Raw genomic sequence first — 21,458 nt, 5'->3', positions numbered from 1 at the left:
TGTATCTAAACTTGACAAAATACAACATAGGGGATGAGAAAAAGAAAACAGAAGTGTAGAAAAATCTGTCTTTAGTGTTTTTAAACTTGCTTTGAAATACAAACATTTCTTGAAATGCAGAAGTGAAAGTGATGAATGTTAAGTGGATATTTTTTCACCTTAACTGCTGATCAGAAGAGTATTTATAACCCCCTAACTGATGTCTCGAGCTGATAAATCAACACCAGGGGAGAATATTTCAAGCACATTTATCATTTAAGACAAACAGCCTATACTGAGCATGATTACTTTTTATTCATCATTTTGGCTCACCTCTACATTTGCTCCTTCTCAATGTTAATAATATCTGTGTAAGACTTCTCAATATTTAATGTTACAGATTGCCTGTTGCATGCTGATGAGGTTAAGGTCATATGTTTGATCTCCAGAAGGCCAGTTAGCTTCACACACACACACACACACACACACACACACACACACACACGCACACACACACACACGAATAAATAAAAAAGAAAAAAAAAAGGCTCTGTCTACTTCTGAGGGAAGCCTGATCTTAGCTTCCTTGTAATACCCATTGCTGGTCTCAACATCATAAAAAATTACAGAATTCAAGGCTTAAGGGAAATTATGGGCAAGCTATTTTAATACACTGACCCAACTGCATAGAAGCTCACACTTAGCAGACGAAAGACCAGCAGCCTGGAGTGCCACCATTCAGCTTGGTTAACACCCAGCACAGTCCACCAGGCAACTGTTACCAGTGTCACCTCCAAAGGATGGTGACATAAAAGAGAATCTTACCTGTTCATTCTCCTCTTCATCACTGCTTAGCTTAAGGTCATCTTCCAGCATTCTGAAAGAAGGAACAAAGAGGTACAAAGAGGTACAGATAGTTAGTGGATTCAGAATAATTCAGCACCAAAATATCACCTTAATGTTGCTATTAGAGCAACATTTTGGAAATAAGTCCATTTGATTTCCTATTTGTTTTCTTTCCTTCTTATGCACTTTTCCTCTGGTGCACTTCGGAAATAGTAGACAGTCCCATCATAAAAATTAACCCTCACAACAGTCATCAGCTAAGACGGGCAGCTTTCAGAAGATGCTGTGTTAGCAGGGAAATAATACTTAACAATAACGTATTGTATATTTTGAAATAGCTAGAAGGGAAGAATTGGAATGTTCCCAACAGGAAGAAAAGATAAATATTTGAGGTGACGAATATCCTAGTTACCCTGATTTGATCATTACACATTGAATCCCTGTATCAAAATATCACACATACCTGAAAATAGCAATAAAAAAGAAGATGCTTTTTTTTTTTTCTCTCAAATACATAGGGGCTTTTCCCCTGGGCAGTTTGCATTCCACAATTACTTGTTTAGTGTTTTCCAAGCTCCCAGTGCTGGGCTGTGTCTCCGTGCCTGCCCCAGGGGCTTTCATGGTAAAGAGAGATGAGAAAAAGAGCCATAAAGCCATAAACTTGAGTTGTGAGCGAAGCTTCTTAGGCCATCCATCAGTCAAAGAGCTGGAAAAGATGTTGTCCCCAAGATCCTACCTAGTGGGGAAAACCAAGCAGGAGGGCGCTTTCTGAAAAGCCTGTGAAGGTGATTCCCCAGCCCACCCAGGTCCCCCCATTCATTCTGAGGAGACAGCGAGGAAGCACGAGGTTAAAAGTGAAAAAAAGAAACAGAACTTCAGACTCTGTTGTTATGATAACACTGTATTCTTTTCAGCATGGCTAAATTTTTCTTTATAGTAGTTTTCAGATTAATTCATTTCAAAAGAAATCTTACTCAGAAGTGCACTGTATAAAAGCGTGCTCTCCACGCAGAGACGCTCTGAGGGAGCAGGGGAGAGCCCACTTCTGAGGGACCCTGGGGCTCCATACATCAGTGTGAAGCCCGCTGAGCCCTTGTGCTCAAAGGCCTCATTGAAGCCAGCTTCTAAAGGCTGTCCCCTAAAATGTACCTAGTGTCCTTTAAAAGCTGGTTGTAGGCCTATCACTGATACATGCCTCTGAACATTCGTAGGAGTCATTTCAGTCACTTTTGGGGCGAACTGGGGGGTAAAGAACTGGCAGGATAAGGCATGGCCCAGGCTCTGCCCCACCTGTCTATGCATGTGGGGTGAGTCGCTTCACGCACCCTGACCCCATTTCCCTATTTGTGCAGTGACGTGTTATAGAGGGCAATCCTAAGGTCGAATCCTGCTTTAGATTCCGTTGTGAGTCTACAAAATAAATATGCTCCCCAGTTTCGTCAAGGAGAAAAACCCTTCTATTTGCTCTGGAGAACACAACAGAGAAACTTCTAAGTAGTTTTTAGGGTACTATTTAAGGCATTGCCATCAGGGCACCAAATCTGCTTCCTCACAGGCTCCTGCTCATCTCCCAGTGCCGAGAGGTGTCGTTCTTGTATTATTTAAACCACAAGTGAACAAATGAACACGTCAGCAGAGGCTGTAAAGCGGCACCCCCAATTCCTCTGCACGTCTGGCACGCCATTCATTTCCTTCACCTCACAGACACATACGCTTGGCTTCAAAGAGAAGAGACCTCTTGGTGATTTATTAGAGTACTGTTTGGGAGTAGCCTAGGGAAGTGGGCTTGTTTCCTTTGTCCTTGAGTCCCCAGTGACCAGCACAGTGCGGCACAGAACACAATGCCAGTTTGCTGGCTGGGATGAGGCCCCTTCCCCAAGACCATTTTCCTACCCAAAGGCACAGATTTCTTCCTAATGAAAAAGACCAGAGAAGGGGACAGGTCCTTGCCTCCACTCCCATGCCCTCTTTTGGGTAAACCACCACTGCAGTGTGGTTTAATCTCTAGGACTGCCCAGCAAGCACTGGGTCTTTAAAGGGTGGGTGGTCCTGCTGGTGGGAGTGGAAAGAGTGGGGAGAACTCACACAATCATGGTTAACAACCCCCTTGCTGTCAGATGGAGGCTGTGTGGCTGGGAAATTTAATGTTTAAATGGACAATACTGTGCGTGGATTGGAAGGCCATCATCCCCCAGAGCAGGAAAGCCCAACATGGCCCGAAGTGAGGGAGCTTAGGTTGGCTGCAAACTAGCCGTGCAACTCAGTCACCACATGAGCCTGGCATGGCTGAAAGTCACCACAACAGTCAAAATGCTGCTGTGTGAGGCTCTCTTTCAAGGTAGGGAATGCAGCTTACTTTTGTTTATTTCAAACATGTGCTAAATGCGTCCACACATAAACACGCATCTGTTTGAATCTCAGAGCCCCTTACACCACAATCTTGTGTGAGGTGCACCTCTGGGGCTGAGCATTTGTGCTTCTATAATGAGACTCATCTATCTCATCATCATTTCCAGAAGAAAAGCAGTCAGAGTTCAACCTTGCTTTGTGAATAATCATCACTCTGTCACTGACTTTACCTCTCTTATATTAAAAAAATGAATTTATTGTGTTTCCGGCTGGGTTCTAAATACAACAAATCACATGTAAAAATACACTGCCTTCAAGAGAGACTTCAAGAGAAGTTCAAATCTAACTAACCTTCAGAATATTTCGAAATATGAGAAAGTGGCCATGGAAACACAAACTCACACAGCTTATACAACATTCCCAGAGCAATCCTGGGTGGTGCTATTCCCAAAACATGAAATCACAGACCTGGGAGAGACGACCACGGCCATACCGCATCCCAGCCCCGACAGGCACAGAGGCACACCCTGAGGAGACCCAGGCTCCCCGCGGTCTGAGAGCAGGAACCCTCTGCTTTATTCTGATGGTCATGAGCAGGCCCTTGGCTCAACTCCCTAGCAAACGGCGCTTGTTCTTGTCTATGACCACTGCATCTTCAAGTCCGGTTTAACATTCACAAACAACTCCATGTTGAATGCTGAACATATCCGAGTGGCCTCTTAGAGAGCCTAAGGAGGGGCTGAAGTTTATAGCTGAACAATGAAACATGGTTAGGAGAAGAGAAAACCCGTGACACTCACAGGATCATAGGAACTGTCTGTACTTGGTATATGGCCAGCAGACAGCAGGCATGGCCGCCTTCACCAAACACACAAATGGCACCGTGGTGGTCATGGGCCCAACCCACTCCCAAACCCTGGGGAACATTTTTATCATTTGTCTGTTTCCACAGGGAAACAGATAGGCATAGGTATATCAAACAATAAATAAACAAACAAAAGTGTTCAACCAAGAGTAAAAGGAAGATGCAAATTAAGTGCTGATTAGGCTACTGGGGAGGGGTGGAGATCTCCTACTGTTTTTTTTTTTTTAAAGGGAAGGCAAAGACCCTGCTGCTCTAAGGGGCTCCTGAGGGCTAAATCATCTGCACGGAAGGACTGGCCATCTGCATGGAAGCACAGGGCCTGTGCATCCATCCACAGCACCCTGGCTACACGCCTACTCCTGGGTTCCTCCAGGCCCTACCCCAGCTGATGGGGCCCCCAACCAGGGCCACCCCTTTCACGTTCCCTTAGCCCCTCCCCTTCATAGCCCTTCAGATCCCTCCCAGGGGATGAAGCCCTCAACTCACAGCAGCAGCTCTCATTGTTTAAGGGATGTCCGTCCGTAGCAGACCAGCTAAGTACTTTCTAGATGTTACTTTGTCAATCCCTGCAGCAACTCCTCCGAGGTGGGAGGTGGGTGCTATAGGGGGCTGTGGACCGTGGTAGTCAGAGCAGGGACTCCAGGGTCACACTGCCCAGGAAGAATGCTAGCTCTGCCTTTCATCTAGCCCAGGCCCTGGGACCTGCCTCAGAGGGCTTCCCGGAGAACTTACTCCACAATCCTTGGACAGTGCTAAGCGCGGGACCTTACGCCAGGGAGCCTCCAATCAATGCTCATTTTTATCAATGCTCATTTTTACCAATATTCCCTTTTCCCTAGGAGGGAAGTGGGCCTCAGAGCATTTAAGAAACTCATGTGGATAAACAAGTTGAGACTTTGAGATGTCTTTGTAATGATGCCTTAAAACAGAGCCATTTGCTCTATTTTCAGGCCATTTTGAAAAGAAAGGGTCATGTTCCTGAGAGATGGCGGAGGGGAATATATTTTGGCCTGTAACTGCTGTCAGCTGGTCTGAGTGGCTTTATGTCGACAGGACAGTAAACACGCCTATCAGCCCCAGTGCACGGGGAGGTCCGCCCTGGGAGCTAGCGGGGGGCCACGAGGCCAGGAGTCCCTCCACGAGGAGCCAAGGGGGTGTTGCCAGATGACAATGGGGAAGTTGAAATAAAATAGGTACTAAAATTGAACTTTTTGGCTGCACGCGGTGGCTTGTTCCTGTAATCCCAGCATTTTGGGAGGCCAAGGCTGGCAGATCATTGAGCCCAAGAGTTCGAGATCAGCCCGGGCAATATGGCAAAATACCGTCTCTATAAAAAATATATAAAAATTTGACAGGCATGGTGGTATGGACCTGTAAACTCAGCTACTAGGGAGGCTGAGGTAGGAGGATCACCTGAGCCCTGGAGGTCGAGGCTAGAGTGAGCCGAGGTTGTACCACTGCACTCCAGCCTGGGCATAAGACCCTGTCTCAAAAAAAAAAAAAAAAAAAAAATTGAACTTTTTGAATTGAGAACAGACCTGGACTTCATGGCCTTAACACTTGAAGAGTTATCAAACTACTGTCAGGGACACTCCACGTTAGCACCTCATGGTGACTTTACAGTAGAGTCTGAACCAGCTACATGAGAACTGTGACACTTTAAGGACAGAAGCAAGATTTTTTTTAATGTGCGATTAAGCGATTGAGATTCCACCCATTTTTACTTGGGAACTTGTCCTTACAATGATTGTTGGGCATGTTGTAACACCCTTCCTGACACGCAGACAAGGAGGCGAAGGGTTATGAGCCCCCAGCTGCACTCGCTCACGCTTTCATGCAGGGAGAGCGGGCCTTGCAGGAGCTCCGTAGAGGAAAGGACGCAATGGGACTTTCATTCAGAACTCTAAAGAGGGAGCCAAAGATAAACAGGCCCATTTGCAGTTTGCCGAGCACTTCCCTGGAGGACCTTTTTCTTTCTGAAAGGGAAAGATGAATGGAAACATGCCTCATCACCACCAGCGGAACCAGTATCCAAACTCCCAATTGTTGTTTTGTTTTGTTTTAGAGACAGGGTCTTGCTCTGTCATCTAGGCTGGAGTACAGTGGCCCAATCATAGCTCACTGCAGCCTCGAACTCCTAGGCTCAAGCAATCGTCCCACCTCAGCCTCCCATGTATCTGGGACTACAGACGCCGGCTACCACGCCTGGCCAAACCCCCAACTGTTGACTCATTCAATTACTTCTGTGTCCACTGTGTGGCAGGCACCTATCCACAGAAGGTGTACTGTCTCCCAGGGGTGGTTCCCCTCACACATGACATTCAAATCAGCATTGTCATTTTACGTATTTTTAAATGCCTTCGAATTGTGAAGCTCTGGCAAATACAACTTTTGCAGAACCCAGCTGTGTCATTTGAAGGTAAACTCAGTACTTTTCAGAAAAGGGAGTAATTCAGTACAACCTTTGCAATTTTAACATTTGATTACCATAACTTCCCTGTGTGTATTATTTTCTTAATTGAGCAAGTGATAAATTTATGTTGTAGCTGGCGCCTGCATTTTTGAGGCCTAAAATTTCTTGGGAAGCAGAAATAGCAGCCTACACTTAACAGATGGCCAACTGCTTCCAAAGCTCATCTATATCTTCCACAGGTATTGCAAACGGGCACGTTAACTACCTGCAAATGTAATGGCAGCCATTTCACAGAGTAGTGGTTTTTAATTAATAGGATTTTCCCTGAATTAGTTGGCATTTGGGGCCCTTAACAGATCGGAATCCTTTAGTCCTTTAAAGTCATTTCATTTTGCTTTGTTTTAATGGTTTTTAAAAAAATCTGAGTTTTAATTGGGCTGTTTGATTTTCAGATTTGTTTCTATAGCTGGTGCTGCTACTATCTCCACCTACGTGAGATGTGAAGCCAAAGACAAATGTTTATGAATCTCCATTAAACATATTCATATATGCAAATATCTATTCTAACAGTTAGCATTGCCTGAGAGCCTATTCATTATGCAAGTGCATCTCTCTGCAGTTATTCCCCAAGCCATCATCTCCACTGCTTGGAACACGGGAGGGAAAGTTATACAACTCATTTCATTCTTTCTGAAGTCTACTGCTTTGTCAGGGTCAGTGCTACCATCTGCCTGTGGTTATTTTCATTAACAAGTAACCACCTTCTTCTCGGCGTTTGTTCGGAAGAACTTAGCTCATGCCATCCCAGCTAGCTGGGAACACGGAAGGCTAGCATGGGCTCACTCTAGGGGTTGGCAATTTAGTGCATCCAAGGCACAGGTGAACTCACTTAGTCTGGAGGCAAATGGAGAAATCAGGAAGAAGATGAAGGGGTGCTCTACTTGACCTAAGTGTTTCCAACTCTGATGTTTTAAAACCCAGGGATCTCTACATCTTTTGAAGCAATTTTGGTCCATAGCAAGGTGGTATTTGCTCATACATATCTCCTTCCTGGACTCCCTCCCTCCTGGGGAGGGATTGTCAGTGAAATCATCCATGATCCTGTAACTCTGCCATGTTGAACCTGGGGTGAAGGTGCACTGTCTCACTTATGTTTATGACCTTATTTTTAGTTAGGGACAGCAACTTCTGATGGTCCTTTTCTCCACTGACATGCTGAATCCACTTGCCACCTTCTCTGCAGGCCCATCTTCCCTGGGGGACGGCATCTCATCTCCTACCCTAGAAGAACCTCACAAAAGCCAGTCTCATTTGGGAAACCTGCCAAATCCTGGTGAGATGCCGGATGATGTGTGTCTTCAAAATCTCAATCAGTCAACTGTCTTTCCCAACAGTAAGCATATCTATAGTAATAGAAAATAAGCAGAAATAAAAGGGAAATGGAAATCAACAGTCATAAGAAGAAACAGTCAGTGGTACAGAGTCTGGGGTGGTGAAATAAATTTTGAAATGGCAGCTTGGAGGCTAGCCAGCATTAGTCTGAATTCTGTCCGTAACTAGCTCTGTGAACTTAGGCAAATCACCCACTTCCCCTAGACATTGTTTCCGCATCTCCAAAGTGAGAGTTGGATAAAACAACCACTATATAACCTCTTATTGGTCTGAATTCCTTGGTTCTGTGCCTTTACCAGTGGGTAGAATGTCCAGGAAGACTGCTGGAGAATGAGATGATCTGATACTACTCAGCACATTCTAGGTGCTAGAGATATAAAACTGGAGAAGTCTTCCTTTTCAAGTGTCTCACTGTTTACTGGGAGCAGCAGCAGTTCCTTGAACATCCCATGATGCTTTCCAGCTAGAAATATGTAAGTGCCACACACGGTTTGTGTGATTGTGAAAATATAAAAATGCTCCATCTTTTCCACTTAGGGCAATCTAGGCCACAGTTATGAAGTAGCATTCTCCAAATGTATTAGACTTTAAAATTGCTTCCTCCTAAAAGAATTACAGGGAAAGAGGGCTGGATATACTCTATCATTTCTATCAAAAAACTGAGGCTTTAGAAAGAGCACTTTAACCTGGAGTGCTTTCTCCCTGAAGATGGGTTTAAATCCTGTCTTTGTCTGTTTTAAGGACTTCTAGAAAATTAGTTTCTGAGCTCGATGTTCTCAGTATTAAAGAATTGAGTTTCTAAGGCTAAATGAATGCAAGTACAGTGTGTGAAAGAACATGATCCTTTCCCGGGCAGACAGCAGAGGACAGGTCAGAGGATTCTGACTGGGAACATAAAGTTTCTGTGGCTGTACAGATTTGGTGGTGGACATTACTTAAACCTCTTCGAAGGGGGATTTGCACCTAACCAGAGGGGAAATGAGATATGTACGTATTTATATGGCTCAAATCTGATGTTGAATATTGATAATCAGTAAATAAGTAAGTTAGCTGCCTATTCTGTTTGCTAGCTTATGGTTTGCTTATTTAATAACTTCTGACAATAAGAATGCATTGAATCTGTAAGGGTCATAACATACATCAGGTTAAGATTTGTTCTTTGGTTGGAAACATCAGTTTTTGCATTTTTATGGCTGCTGTTATTGATAAGTTAATTGCTAAAAGAGTCCCTAATTAAGAGATTTGAACAGATAAACTTAGAATTAGAAAAGAGAACCAAGCATAATCTCCTAATTAGAAAATCCATGCACTTTAAGCTATACCAGCGTTCACACATTACCTGAGGATGGCATAACACAGTGATTTCCAAACTTTATTGCACACTGGAGTCACTTGGGAATCTTTAAAAATTATTGATGCCCAGCTCCACTCCAACCCCATATTCTGATGGGATAGGTTTGGGGTGCAATCTGGGCATCTGGTTTTTTTTTCTTTTCTTTTTTTAAAGCTCCCTAGGGAGCTGATTCATGGGCCTCAGCCCCAGATATTCTGATTCACAGCAAAGTTGGGACCCACTATATAACACAGAGCTGGACTGAGTCATAAGAGCTGAATGTCATGAATAGCTCTGCACCTTGGATCAAGTCCCATACTCTAAGTTTTAGTTTGTTCATTAATATAAGGGGATGATAGTTGAGATTCAAATGAGACAATAAAGGTGAAAGCCCACTGTAAACTGTAAAGCTTCACAGGAGTTTTCAGTAATGGGTTTAGCATTACCTGGGATGTTTTGAAAGATACTGGTCTATGGGCCTTACCCCCTGTGATTCTGATTTAATTGGTCTTGGATTGGCCACAGGCATCAGTACTTCTGACAAGCTGCTATGGTCTGAATGTTCCGTGTTCCCTCAAAATTCACATATTGAAACCTAACCTTAAATGTGATAGTATTCAGAGATGGGGCCTTTGGGAGGTGATTAGCTCATGATGGCAGAGCTTTCACGAATGGGATTAGTGCCCCTGTAAGAGAGACCTCAAAGAGCTCTTTCGACTTTGTGTCCTTTCCGCCATATGAGGACCCAGCTCGTAGGTGCTGTTGATGAACCAGAAAGCAGTTTCTCAACAGACACCACATCTCGTTCCTTGATCTTGGACTCCCCGTCCCCCAGAACTGTGAGGAATAAATTACTGTCATTCAGCAGCTTCCCAATTTATTTTGTTACTTTAGCCTGAGGTATTTTTTTTTTTTACAGTAGCCTGAATAAACTAAGACATGAACATCCTAAGTGAATCTTCTATTCAGCCAGGGTTGAGAACCACTGCCTTAATTCTATTTTTTTTTTTTTTGAGACGGAGTCTCGTTCTTTCGTCCAGGCTGGAGTGCAATGGTGCATCTTGGCTCACTGCAACCTCTGCCTCCCGGGTTCAAGCAATGCTCCCTACCTCAGCCTCCTGAGTAGTTGGGACTACAGGTGCCTGCCACCACACCCGGCTCATTTTTGTATTTTTAGTAGAGACAGGGTTTTGCCATGTTGACCAGGCTGGTCTCGAACTCCTGACCTCAGGTGATCTGCCCGCCTTGGCCTCCCAAAGTGCTGGGATTACAGGTGTGAGCCACCACCCCTGGCCACTGCCTTAATTCTAACGGAACTATCACCTTCCTATTAAAATCATCTCCAATCCATAGGACAGAATTAGTCACTTCTTATCTAAGTGAATAATTTGTACATAACTAATGCATTATGTTGGAATTTTCTAACTTATCTGGCTTCACTCTCCCCCCATCTTCCATTGGAATAAGAATGCTTGAAGGGAAGGGGTGTGTTTCCTCAACGCCTAGGATAAGGCATAAACCCATCATTACTAAGGAATTACCGCGAGGCATTTTAGAATTCTTCAGTGGTTGTTTTGAGAAACCACAAGGCAGCGCTGGGGAATCTGAGATTCCAGCTTGTTCTTCAGCCTTGGGGAGGAAACAGAAAATTTTATGAATGCCACACCTTTCAAGCTCCCTGGAGAAGTCCCCACACTTTCGTCAAGACTGCATAGGATAGGGTGCTGGGTTTTCTGTCTAGTGGCAACTTGGCATCATCTCCCCTTTGAAGCACTCCTTTCTATCACAGGGGCTGGGGCCTGGGAACTACATTTCCCCAGAATCCCTGCTGATAGGGTTTTTGGTTAAATGTTGCCAGTGAGAGGCACCTGAATAGGGCTTGGAAAATCAAAGATTAACAGAAGCCTTTACTACTCCCAGGACAGTGAAGCAGGTGCAGAAGCTTCAGCAGATGGCAGATACGAGGTTCTGTGAGTGGCTTCCAGGCACCCTTCTGTGAATAATGCCTGCTGGAGACATCTGAGATTATTGTTAGCAGTTTTCTGTTATTCTTGCATTTATTGATTTCTTGAAATGACTTTCTGAACTGATGGCTGATTTCCTGTTGGTCCCCCTTCCCTGGCCCTCCTGATGGGTTTGGAAGGCACTAATTCCCTATGTTAAGTGTCTACTTGAAATACCTAGAGTGGTTTCTCTTCTCCAGATCAAACTGACTGATGTGTATAGTAATTAAGAGCATGAGCTCTGCAGTCAGAAAGCCTGGTTTATTGATTTCTATCCAGATGCTGTACCTCATGCTAGTTGTGTCCTTATGCAAAGAACTTAAAGTTGCTCTGCCTTCTGTTTCCTCATCTGTAAAATGGAAAAACGAGAGTGTTTACCTCCTAGGAATGTTGTAGAAAATGTAGAAAACATTTTATACAGTGTCTGGTATGTAGTAATTAATAAATATTCAGTAATCTAACTGGCATTTTATTACCCATTCCATCTCATGACAGCAACTATGCTACAATTTAAGTCCATTTTTCCTTTTCTTTTTCTTTCTTTTTTTTTGAGACAGAGTCTCACTCTGTTGCCCACGCTGGAGTGCAGTGGTGTGATATCACAGCTCACTGTAGCCTTGACCTCCCAGGCTCAAGTGATCCTCCTGCCTCAGCCCCCCAAGTAGCTGGAACTATAGGTGGCGCCCACCATGCCTGGCTAATTTTTGTAGGGACGAGAGGTTTTGTTATGTTGCCAAGGCTGGTCTCAAACCCCTGGGCTCAAGTGATCCACCTGCCTCAGCCTCCCAAAGTGCTGGGATTATAGCCATTTACTTTCTCTAACAGAGAAGATAAACTTCTTAATTTCTCGACCACCTCCGACGAGCACATTCTAGGTGCCAGAGATATAAAACTGAAGAAGTCTTCCTTTTCAAGTGTCTCACTGCTTATTGGGAGCAGAAGCAGAAAAGAAAGCCAGCGAGGTGATAAATACTATGGGAGCACAGATGACCATCTTTTTTCCTTGTCAGACAATCCCGGCCCTTTTATTTTTCCTTGTAGTTTGATTCTTCAGTCTGTAGTTCTCTTCTGTATCTCCTACAAGTTCCCCAGTGTCCTTCCAAATTTATAGTCATGTGTGGGACACAGGCCACTCTACAGGCATGGACTGTAGGGGGAGAATGACCCGCTTTATGTTGGAAGTCAACAGCTCTGAGAATTAAGGCCTAAGACTCATAACTTAAAGCTTTCTCCACCTAAGCTCATTTAGTCTCTCCTTCCCCAAATGTCTTGAGGAAAAAAGCCATCTGCCTCCTTGTTCAGGACAGCCATGGGGTCATTTAAGACTCATCATGGAATTTTAACAACCTTATCCTATGCTGTGTGGACCAAGATGACCATCTGGCTCCTGTGATTGCAGTGGGGACCACATTGTACCTGGGTATTACAGAGGTGCAGCCATCCCGCCTCCCCCTGCAGCTGTCCAGTTCCTGGAAAACGTGCTCCCAGGACCTTTAGCTGCTTGTGACTAGATGGAGGCTTTCACACTAATCCACTAATCCTCTCTGCCACAAACATCATAAGCAGATCGTATAAACGTGAAGAGGAGAAAAAGACTTCAATGTTCCATATTAAAGAAAAAGCATCCTATGAGCTATTTATTGGCTGGAGATTGGTAGATGATCCTCACACTAAGGCATTTCCATGAATTCATTTTTTTTTTTTGAGACAGGATCTCACTTTGTCATCCAGGCTGGAGTGCAGTGGTGTGATCACAGCTCACTGTAGCCTCAACCTCCTGGCTTCCAGTGATCCTCCCACCTCGGCCTCCCAAAGTGCTGGGATTACAGGCCTGAGCCACCGTGCCCAGTCCATGAATTCAGCTTTAATACTACCACTTTTGTAGCACTTTGCATATTTTCTCTGATACTTCCATAATTTTTCATTATAAAATGAATCCACGTGGTTTGAATATAGAAATCAAATAACTCTAATCTCAAAAAAATTCACTATATACCAGGACTTTTTCTTTCTTTCTTTCTTTCTTTTTGGAGACTGAGTCTTGCTTTATTGCCCAGGCTGAGGTGCAGTGGTGCTATCTTGGCTCACCACAACCTCCGCCTCCCGTGTTCAAGTGATTCTCGTGCTTCAGCCTCCCAAGTAGCTGGGATTACAGGTGCCCACCACCATGCCTGGCTAATTTTTGTAATTTTAGTAGAGACCGGTTTTCATCATGGTGTGGCCAGGCTGGTCTCAAACTACTGACCTCAAGTGATCTGCCTGCCTCAGACTCCCAAAGTGCTGGGATTACAGGCCTGAGCCACCCCCCTGGCCTTTCTTTTTTAAAAATAGAGTTGAAAATTAGGCCAAGTATATTGAGAGTTCTAAATCCATTGTCAGGTACATACAACTGGCTTTTGCAATGAGAAACCTGATTACCCTGCCAACATGCCTCTCTATACACCAATTACATTCTACTGGGAGTTGTTCAACTCATGGTGACACAGAATGTGTCAAATAATCCATGTAAATTAAGCCTTGCCATATCCATTGCAGAAGAGGGGTGCATTTACTGGGTTGGAAGCGGTGTCACCAGGACCAGTCAAGGCCACTCCTTAAGAAAGGTTCAGCATTTCGTCATGGTTTTATATCAGGTATATTTCGAGTTTATATAAAAAAAGAGTAAAACTGCAGAATCAAGTCCTTTGTTGCCTTCCTAACTTTTTAAACATATTCATCTATTTCTCTTTCAGCTGGAAGAAACGAATCTTAAGTGCAAGAAAAAAAATTCCTGTGAAAAACTCTAAGTGGGAATGTACACTTCTGAGATAGGATCAGACTACAGAATAGTGTTGCTTCTGCTTAGTGCTTAAGAAAATAACCAGGAAAATAACGATCTATTTAGTTACTATCCTGGAAGTCATGGTGTCCATACTGCTAAAGTGGGTCTATTCACTGATGGAGGACAGGAGAGTAGAGATAAAAACAGACAGGATCCAGGCCGGGCATGGTGGCTCAAGCCTGTAATCCCAGTAGGCCGTGGGAGGCGGAGGCGGGTGGATCATGAGGTCAGGAGATCGAGACCATCCTGGCTAACACAGTGAAACCCTGTCTCCACTAAAAATACAAAACAAATTAGCCGGGCTTGGTGGCGGGTGCCTGTGGTCCCAGCTACTCAGGAGGCTGAAGCAGGAGAATGGCATGAACCCAGGAGGTGGAGGTTGCTATGAGCCGAGATTGCGCCACTGCACTCCAGCCTGGGCGACACAGCGAGACTCCATCTAAAAAAGAAAACAGACAGGATCCCAGTCCAATGCAGACTTTCTGACTTTCCTATTTTAGATGAGTCAAGAGTCCTGACCCACAGTTTCAATTAAAATGACAGAAAGTCAACTGATTTCAGAGCCAACACCAAATAACACTGTGAAGGAAGTTGAGTTTACCTTTGAAAACCCCTACCACTTCAGGTGCACACTCCCTCTCCAGGACTCATACTCCCATGTAGACTATTCCTTTCTGACCAAGGAACTGGAGCTATTCTCATGGTCTGGAATGGGTCTCCTTTCCTGCCTACTTGCTAAAGTGTTTCTCTTCTCAGTCCCATACCCTTGGGATTCGTTGTGAGCCAGCCATATTGCATATTGAAGAGTTGGTAAGATTTGACTCCTTCTAACAGGTTCCCAAGCACTATTGACCTGTAATTGCAAAAACATACAAATAAACAAAACCCCAACAGCAACAAAGATCCTGAGGGAGTGACATTAATGGTAGAATTTTTAAGGTACAGCGGTAGCCCCCAAATGGGCCATTTTTCCTCCGTCTAATCTTATTGCATGGCAAATATAGACAGCAGCAGGCATTCCTGACTGAGAACCCTGGTGATGGCCTGATGGAAGCAGAGATGAGACTGTCTGATCCACTCCAGGCAGCATGGTCCCTAAAGGGCCCTCTACAGCTGGGAGCCTACCCTGTTCTGTAATAACAGCACATCAGCAACCTCTATCATTGTGGCAATGGTAATCAATTATTTAAGTCATATTTCATTGATTACCTTTATGTGCCAGGCATGTTGCCAGCCAATGCAAACCAATGATGAATAAGAAATGGTTCCTCCCTTAGGGAGCTCCAGTCTGGAAGGGAACTCAGGCTCACTGAATTTTCTTATCCAGGCAACAAACTGTCCCAGGATCTTTTAAACAGTTTCCTGAGTGCAATGAGTATGTAACATTAAACTCAGAACAAAGAGAAGGATCTAGGAATGCAATTTCCTATGTGGCCAAGAGATGTGTTCCTAACACAAATGTATTCCTGGCTTCTGAGGCACTTTGATCATTGTCACCCATGCAGCCATTTTTAATAGTAAATAGCTAAATATTCAGAAATAGGCACTTCACAATTATTTATTTGATTTGGGTAGTGTCAGGCTAGGGAAACACTACCAGGACACCAAGACAAGAAGACAAATGTCCTGGTATGGCAGGGGCCAGATGCGGGAGGAGGACCAGTTTTATCAAATGAGCCAGGTGGGTAATGGGAGTGAGTGGGAGCTTCAAGTCATGGAGAACAGACGGAGTGTTCTAAGAACTCAGCGAGGACACTCTTCAAGCCACGAGGCTGAGCTCCTAGAACTCTAGGAGACGGGAGCTAGAGGAGAGGTGGGCTCTCACTGGCCTGTGGAATAAAGAGGCTGATGAACCTTCCCAAGCGAGGGTCTCATAAGCAGGGAGGAAAGTATGGGGCTTAGAGGGAGAATCAGGCTGGTGGCCAGTCAGCTGTTGTTATTTCTAAATACGCTTTTATAGTAGTTTTAGATTTACAGAAAAGTTACCAAGAGAACACAGAAGGGCTCTCAAATACTCAGTGTCCAGTTTTCCTTGTCCTTAGGATCTTACAGCAGAATGATACATTTGTCACAATGAATACACCTATATTGCTATGATAACGTAAGTCCATTTGAAATGGAGTCTTGCTGTCACCCAGGCTGGAGTGCAGTGGTGTGATCTCAGCTTACTGCAACCTCAGCCTCCCAGATTCAAGCTATTCTCCTGCCTCAGCTTCCTGAGTAGCTGGGACTACAGGTGCCCGCCACCACAGGCAGCTAATTTTTGTGATTTTAGTAGAGATGGGGTTTCACCATGTTGGCCAGGCTGGTCTTGAACTCCAGGGCTCAAGCCATCCACCCACCTCGGCCTCCCAAAGTGCTGGAATTATAGACGTGGCCACCACGCCCAGCCCCATGCTTTATTTCGATTAGCTACTGTTCCTTCCCTGTCCCAGATGATGTCATCTAGGACAGAATGTTACATTTGGTCATCATGTCGCCTTAGGGTTCACTTAGCTGGGACAGTTTCTCAGACTTAATTTGTTTTCGATAACCTTGACTGTTTTGAGGAGTCTTGGCCATGTATTTTGTAGAATGTCCTGCAATTTGGGTTGTCTGATGTTTTTCTCATGATTAGATGGAGGTGATAGGTTTTTAGGAGGAAGACCCCAGAAGTAAAGGACCATTTGCATCACATCCCATCAACATGACTTATCACTGAGAATGCGGCTGAGGTTGCATTTGTTGATTCCTCTGCTTTAAAGTTACTCTTTGTACTCCCTTTCTAGACAGGACACGGAGGCCACTAAGCACAACTCGCACTTCAGAAGCGGGCAGTGATGTTCCCTCTCCTTGAGGGGCATTATCTATAATGCTTAGGTTATTTGGAATTCTGTTGTATGGGAGATTTATTTGCCCTATTTATTTATTCCAATCATTTATTTCTTTTTGAGACGGAGTCTCGCTCTATCACCCAGGCTACAGTGCAGTGGCGCAGTCTCGGCTCACTGCAAGCTCCGCCTCCTGGGTTCACACCATTCTCCTGCCTCAGCCTCCGGAGTAGCTGGAACTACAGGTGCCCACCACCATGCCCGGCTAATTTTTTGTATTTTTAGTAGAGACGGGGTTTCACCATGTTAGCCAGGATGGTCTCGATCTCCTGACCTCATGATCCGCCCGCCTCAGCCTCCCAAAATGCTGGGATTACAGGTGTGAGCCACTGCGCCCGGCCCCAATCATTTATTTCTATCAGTATGGACTCTTGCATGCTTTCTTGCTTTGGATTATAATCCAATACTAGTCAACTGTTCCTGAATCACATATAAGGTACTACACTATAGTGGCGCAGGCACTCTGTACATACAGCAAAGGGGCAGAATTACCATGTGCTGCCCATGGTAGTGATGGACACAAATCAAAGGCTTATCATTACCTGTGCAAAGTGGTTAAAATTCTAGCCAAAAAGACATTTTCAGTCCCAACAATGCAATCAGATGCTTGACCAGCAAAAGCAGTATACTTTCCAAATTATAGGTATCTGCATATCCACACATATGCCTTAAAACTACTGGGGGCATTCAATTGCCAAATCAAATGGACACCTTAGTCTCCTTGTCTTGCTTGGTCACTCTGATTTATGTGACATTTCGTATATTCCTTCACTGAGCTGTTCTTGTGCAGCTTCTCCGATTCTCGAGGCGCTCTTTCTTTTCCTTTGATGATTCTACCCCTTTCTGGCCACCCTTCAGAGCTGCTGTCACCCTAGGATCCAGCCTCAGTTTTCTTCTGAGGTCTCTCATGTCCTCATCCACTCCCAACCATGACATCCATGACTGCTTCCTCCAAGTGCCACCCCCTCAGGCCACTGCGCCTGGGCATCTCTGCACTGTGGCTTCCTGGAGGCTCGAGCTCATATTTTATCTCACGGGCATCTTCAGCATCTAGGAAAATGCCCGGCATGCAATCACCACACAATACATGTTTGTTGAGCCAATAAGTTAATCCCTACTTGGATGTGCCTCCACCTTGACTGGCCTCAAACCAGAACCTATTATCTCCCCACCTGGAATTCAACGAGCACCCACCTGGTCCTCTGCACGTGGGTTTTGACTTCCTCTCTCTCCTCCCTACAGACAACAAAACTCCTAGCAGTGTCCATCTTATTTCTCAAGCTTTTCTTGGAATTCCTCCCTTTCTTCATCCCTTGTGATGCTGCTTCGGTTTACATTTCATTTCTCACTGGCATAACTAACTCCTCTCTTCAGTCCCTTCTCCAGGCTCTATTTCCCACCTTGCTGCAGTCCCCCTATGTTTTAAATTCCTAACACTGGCTGCTTCTTAGGGTAGACAAGGCTCTTCATGATTGGCCTCAGCTGACTGCAGCTGCTGCCTGGTCCCAGCCCTGTAACTCAATACTGGAATGATGCAAAGTCTTTATAGTTCCACTTATCTGAGTCTCGGCCTGGGCTGCCCTTCCTGCCTGATGCCCTTCTCACTGTTCTCATTTATTACTCACTCCTCAAAGACCACCCCAAAGGGCACAGCTTTTTGGTGCTCAGTGACCTTATTGAATTACCCTCTGCTTTACACATGTCTATTAGTGCACTTGCCATTCCACATTGGAATGATTAGTCTTCATGTCTGTCTCATCTGCCCACTCATGTGCTTCTCAGTTGAGAGTACTGTCTGAGCCTTACTCCTTTCTGTATCTCCAGTGCCTTGGAGACACAGGTATTTATTTAATTGCAAAAAAAAAAAAAAAAAGAGCATTCACCTCTTCAAAATAGGAGACAAGACCTGCAAAGAGCACAGAAACACCCAATCGATCCACGACTCCAAATGGAATGGAATACATTAAAAATACATCTGGAGTGGGCAGAAAAAGAAAAATGAGCTCAAAATAAGTTATAAAAGCTTACTTTAAAAAACAACACTTAGAGGTCAAGGCAGGTGGATCACCCGAGGTCAGGAGTTCGAGACCAGCATGACCAATATGGTGAGACCCCCGTCTCTACCAAAAATACAAAAATTAGCTGGGCATGATGGTATGTGCCTGTAGTCCCAGCTACTTGGGAGGCTGGGACAGGAGAATTGCTTGAACCTGGGAGGTGGAGGTTGCAGTGAGCCGAGCTCACATGACTGCACTCCAGCCTGGGTGACAGAGCGAGACTCTGTCTCAGAAAACAAACAAACCCCCCCCACCCCCAAAAAAACCCCACAACACCTTAATTTATAATAACCATAATCTTTATTATTATTATTATTATTATTTGAGACAGTCTTGCTCTGTCGCCCAGGCTGGAGTGCAGTGGCGCGATCTCGGCTCACTGCAAGCTCCGCCTACCGGGTTCACGCCATTTTCCTGCCTCAGTCTCCCGAGTAGCTGGGACTACAGGCACCTGCCACCACGCCCGGCTAATTTTTTTGTATTTTTAGTAGAGATGGGGTTTCACTGTGTTAGCCAGGATGGTCTCGATCTCCTGACCTCGTGATCCGCCCGCCTCGGCCTCCCAAAGTGCTGGGATTACAGGCGTGAGCCACCACGCTCGGCCAATAACCACAATCTTTAAAGTTCATTGTCTGTTAACTTTAAAAACAAAGGAATGGTTGGGCAGATTTGTCTATTATGGAGTCAGACCAGCAGCAGGAAGGGCTCAGTTGGAAAGTGCTGAGAATCCCAGGGCTTCGATCGGTTGTATGGCTGCTTATGAAATAAAAGTTGCAAGAATGAGTGAACATGTACTCCTGTTAGAATCCATGTACGACTTTTTAGCCAGAGCTTTTCCCAGAAAAAATCAGACTTTTCACAAATATATTTTGGTTAAAAGTATACTAACCCAAGGTAAGAATTTTTTTTTTTTTCAAAAAAAGAAAATCTAATGTGTATTTTGAAGAGTTTATACTCAGGCATAGTGGAGATCCCTTCTTTCTGTTTTCTTGGTGGGAAAGGCAGAAGCAGAGAGGTCAGGAGGAAGGAGATGGGGACGGATAACAGCATGGTGGGCAGTGCCAGGCATGCTGGGTGTGTTTCTGTTTGAATGTCCAGGCTGTGACAAAGGGAAGTAAGGAATGCATGTTGGAGGGACCCATTTCTCATTTGCCCTCATGTCTAGGGCCCAGAGGACCAGTCACTTAGGACAGCTGAAGCCAAGCAACTGTTGACATTTCTGGCCTTGTCTCCTCTTCTCCCTCACCAAAATGATATTAGCCGGGACTTCCTCACCTCCTATTCACAATGCATTCCCTGTTCCAGAAACATCTCAGGCTGCTGGATTACCAAGGCCGGACCCAAACCAGGCTGTGCTCAGTCACTGCTCATTCCACCCATGTGGAGGAAAAGGTTCAAGGGGATACTTAGAGTCTCATTTGTTCACTGAGGGCTCCATAATAAAGTTCTGCTAAAAATGCATGTTGCTCCTGAACTCCTGCAGCCTGCGGTTTGGGACAGAGTGTTATTTTGGAGCATTCAGTGTTGCTGATGCTATTGTGCCCTTGTCCCCGCTTGGTGTCCAAACTGGAGCATTTCCTTGCTTTCTTAGAGCTGCCTTCACTTGAGGCCACAAAGGACTCGCACTATTAATGAGCTTGTGCACCAGGCCAACTGCTGCCTCATAATCCTCAAAACAACCCAGAGAATTTTTTAGAGGTGAAGAGGCTTTAGTGATTATCAAGACCAGCAGTTTATCAACTTTGGTCTTGTTTTTGGCACCCCAACCTTTTCTTCAAAAGAGTCTTAAGTAAAGTTGTATCACTTATCCTTCCTGTGGGGATAGAGTTGCAAAAATGCAAGTGTCACTCTGATGTCTCTTGAGTCAACTGCTCACCTGCTGTCAGTGACAGGGTGTGGGGTAATGGGATGAGCCCTGCAGAGCCCATGATCATAGGATTAGGTCAGGAGGAAGATGAACTCCAGGAGAAAGCTCCCACAATAGTAGGGCTCTTAGCTAGAAGGTGGAAATTCATTCTAACAGAGGTCTTGTTCACAAGCTTATTTAATTAGTGGCAAGAGCCCAGGAAAGGACTAAATTCTGGTAATTTAGGATGGTCTAAAGTATGGAAGGCTTTATGTACATTTCTGAACAGCCTTCTCCCCCTTCTTGGAGGCAGCTGTTTCAAGTAGCGACTGGTGCTCAGCCTCTGGAGCTGGCAGCGGAGCCCGTGGGTGTGGCGAGGTCAGAAGAGCTTTGCTCAAAGCCAGGGTGGGTGTGGCTGCCTCTGCAGCCCTGGCCCACACCCTGCCGCTGTGGACTGAGGCCTCCTCCTGCCCAAATCCAGAGAGGACTCTTAACTCTTCCTCCTGCAAGACTCAGTCCCAAGGCCCAGGAAAGCCCCAGTTGCTAACTCTGATTTGGCCCTTGTTGAGCTCTCCATGGCCCCTGTGGACAGGGAGACAGGAGAGTGGATTCTGCTCTCCCCCTTCTTCAGCATCACGTTCCTCATTCTCACTCTCTCATATTATTAATGGCGGCAAGAGTTGG

General features: G+C 45.0%; 1 protein-coding gene across 7 annotated transcripts in view; it reads right to left on the bottom strand.

The window, feature by feature from the left end:
- Positions 1–21,458, bottom strand: part of AFF3 (ALF transcription elongation factor 3) — a 597,738-nt gene that overhangs the window by 125,850 nt on the left and 450,430 nt on the right. For all 7 annotated transcript variants that reach the window (XM_063594766.1, XM_063594765.1, XM_063594763.1 and 4 more), the window contains one exon: positions 805–856. In XM_063594766.1, the coding sequence (XP_063450836.1) occupies positions 805–856 (52 nt within the window). The remainder of the gene's footprint in view (positions 1–804; positions 857–21,458) is intronic.

This window comes from Pan paniscus, chromosome 12 (genome assembly GCF_029289425.2).
Source record: "Pan paniscus chromosome 12, NHGRI_mPanPan1-v2.0_pri, whole genome shotgun sequence".
Lineage (NCBI taxonomy): Eukaryota > Metazoa > Chordata > Mammalia > Primates > Hominidae > Pan > Pan paniscus.
The sequence above is the reverse complement of the archived record's forward strand: the minus strand, read 5'-3'. Positions and strand labels throughout refer to the sequence as shown.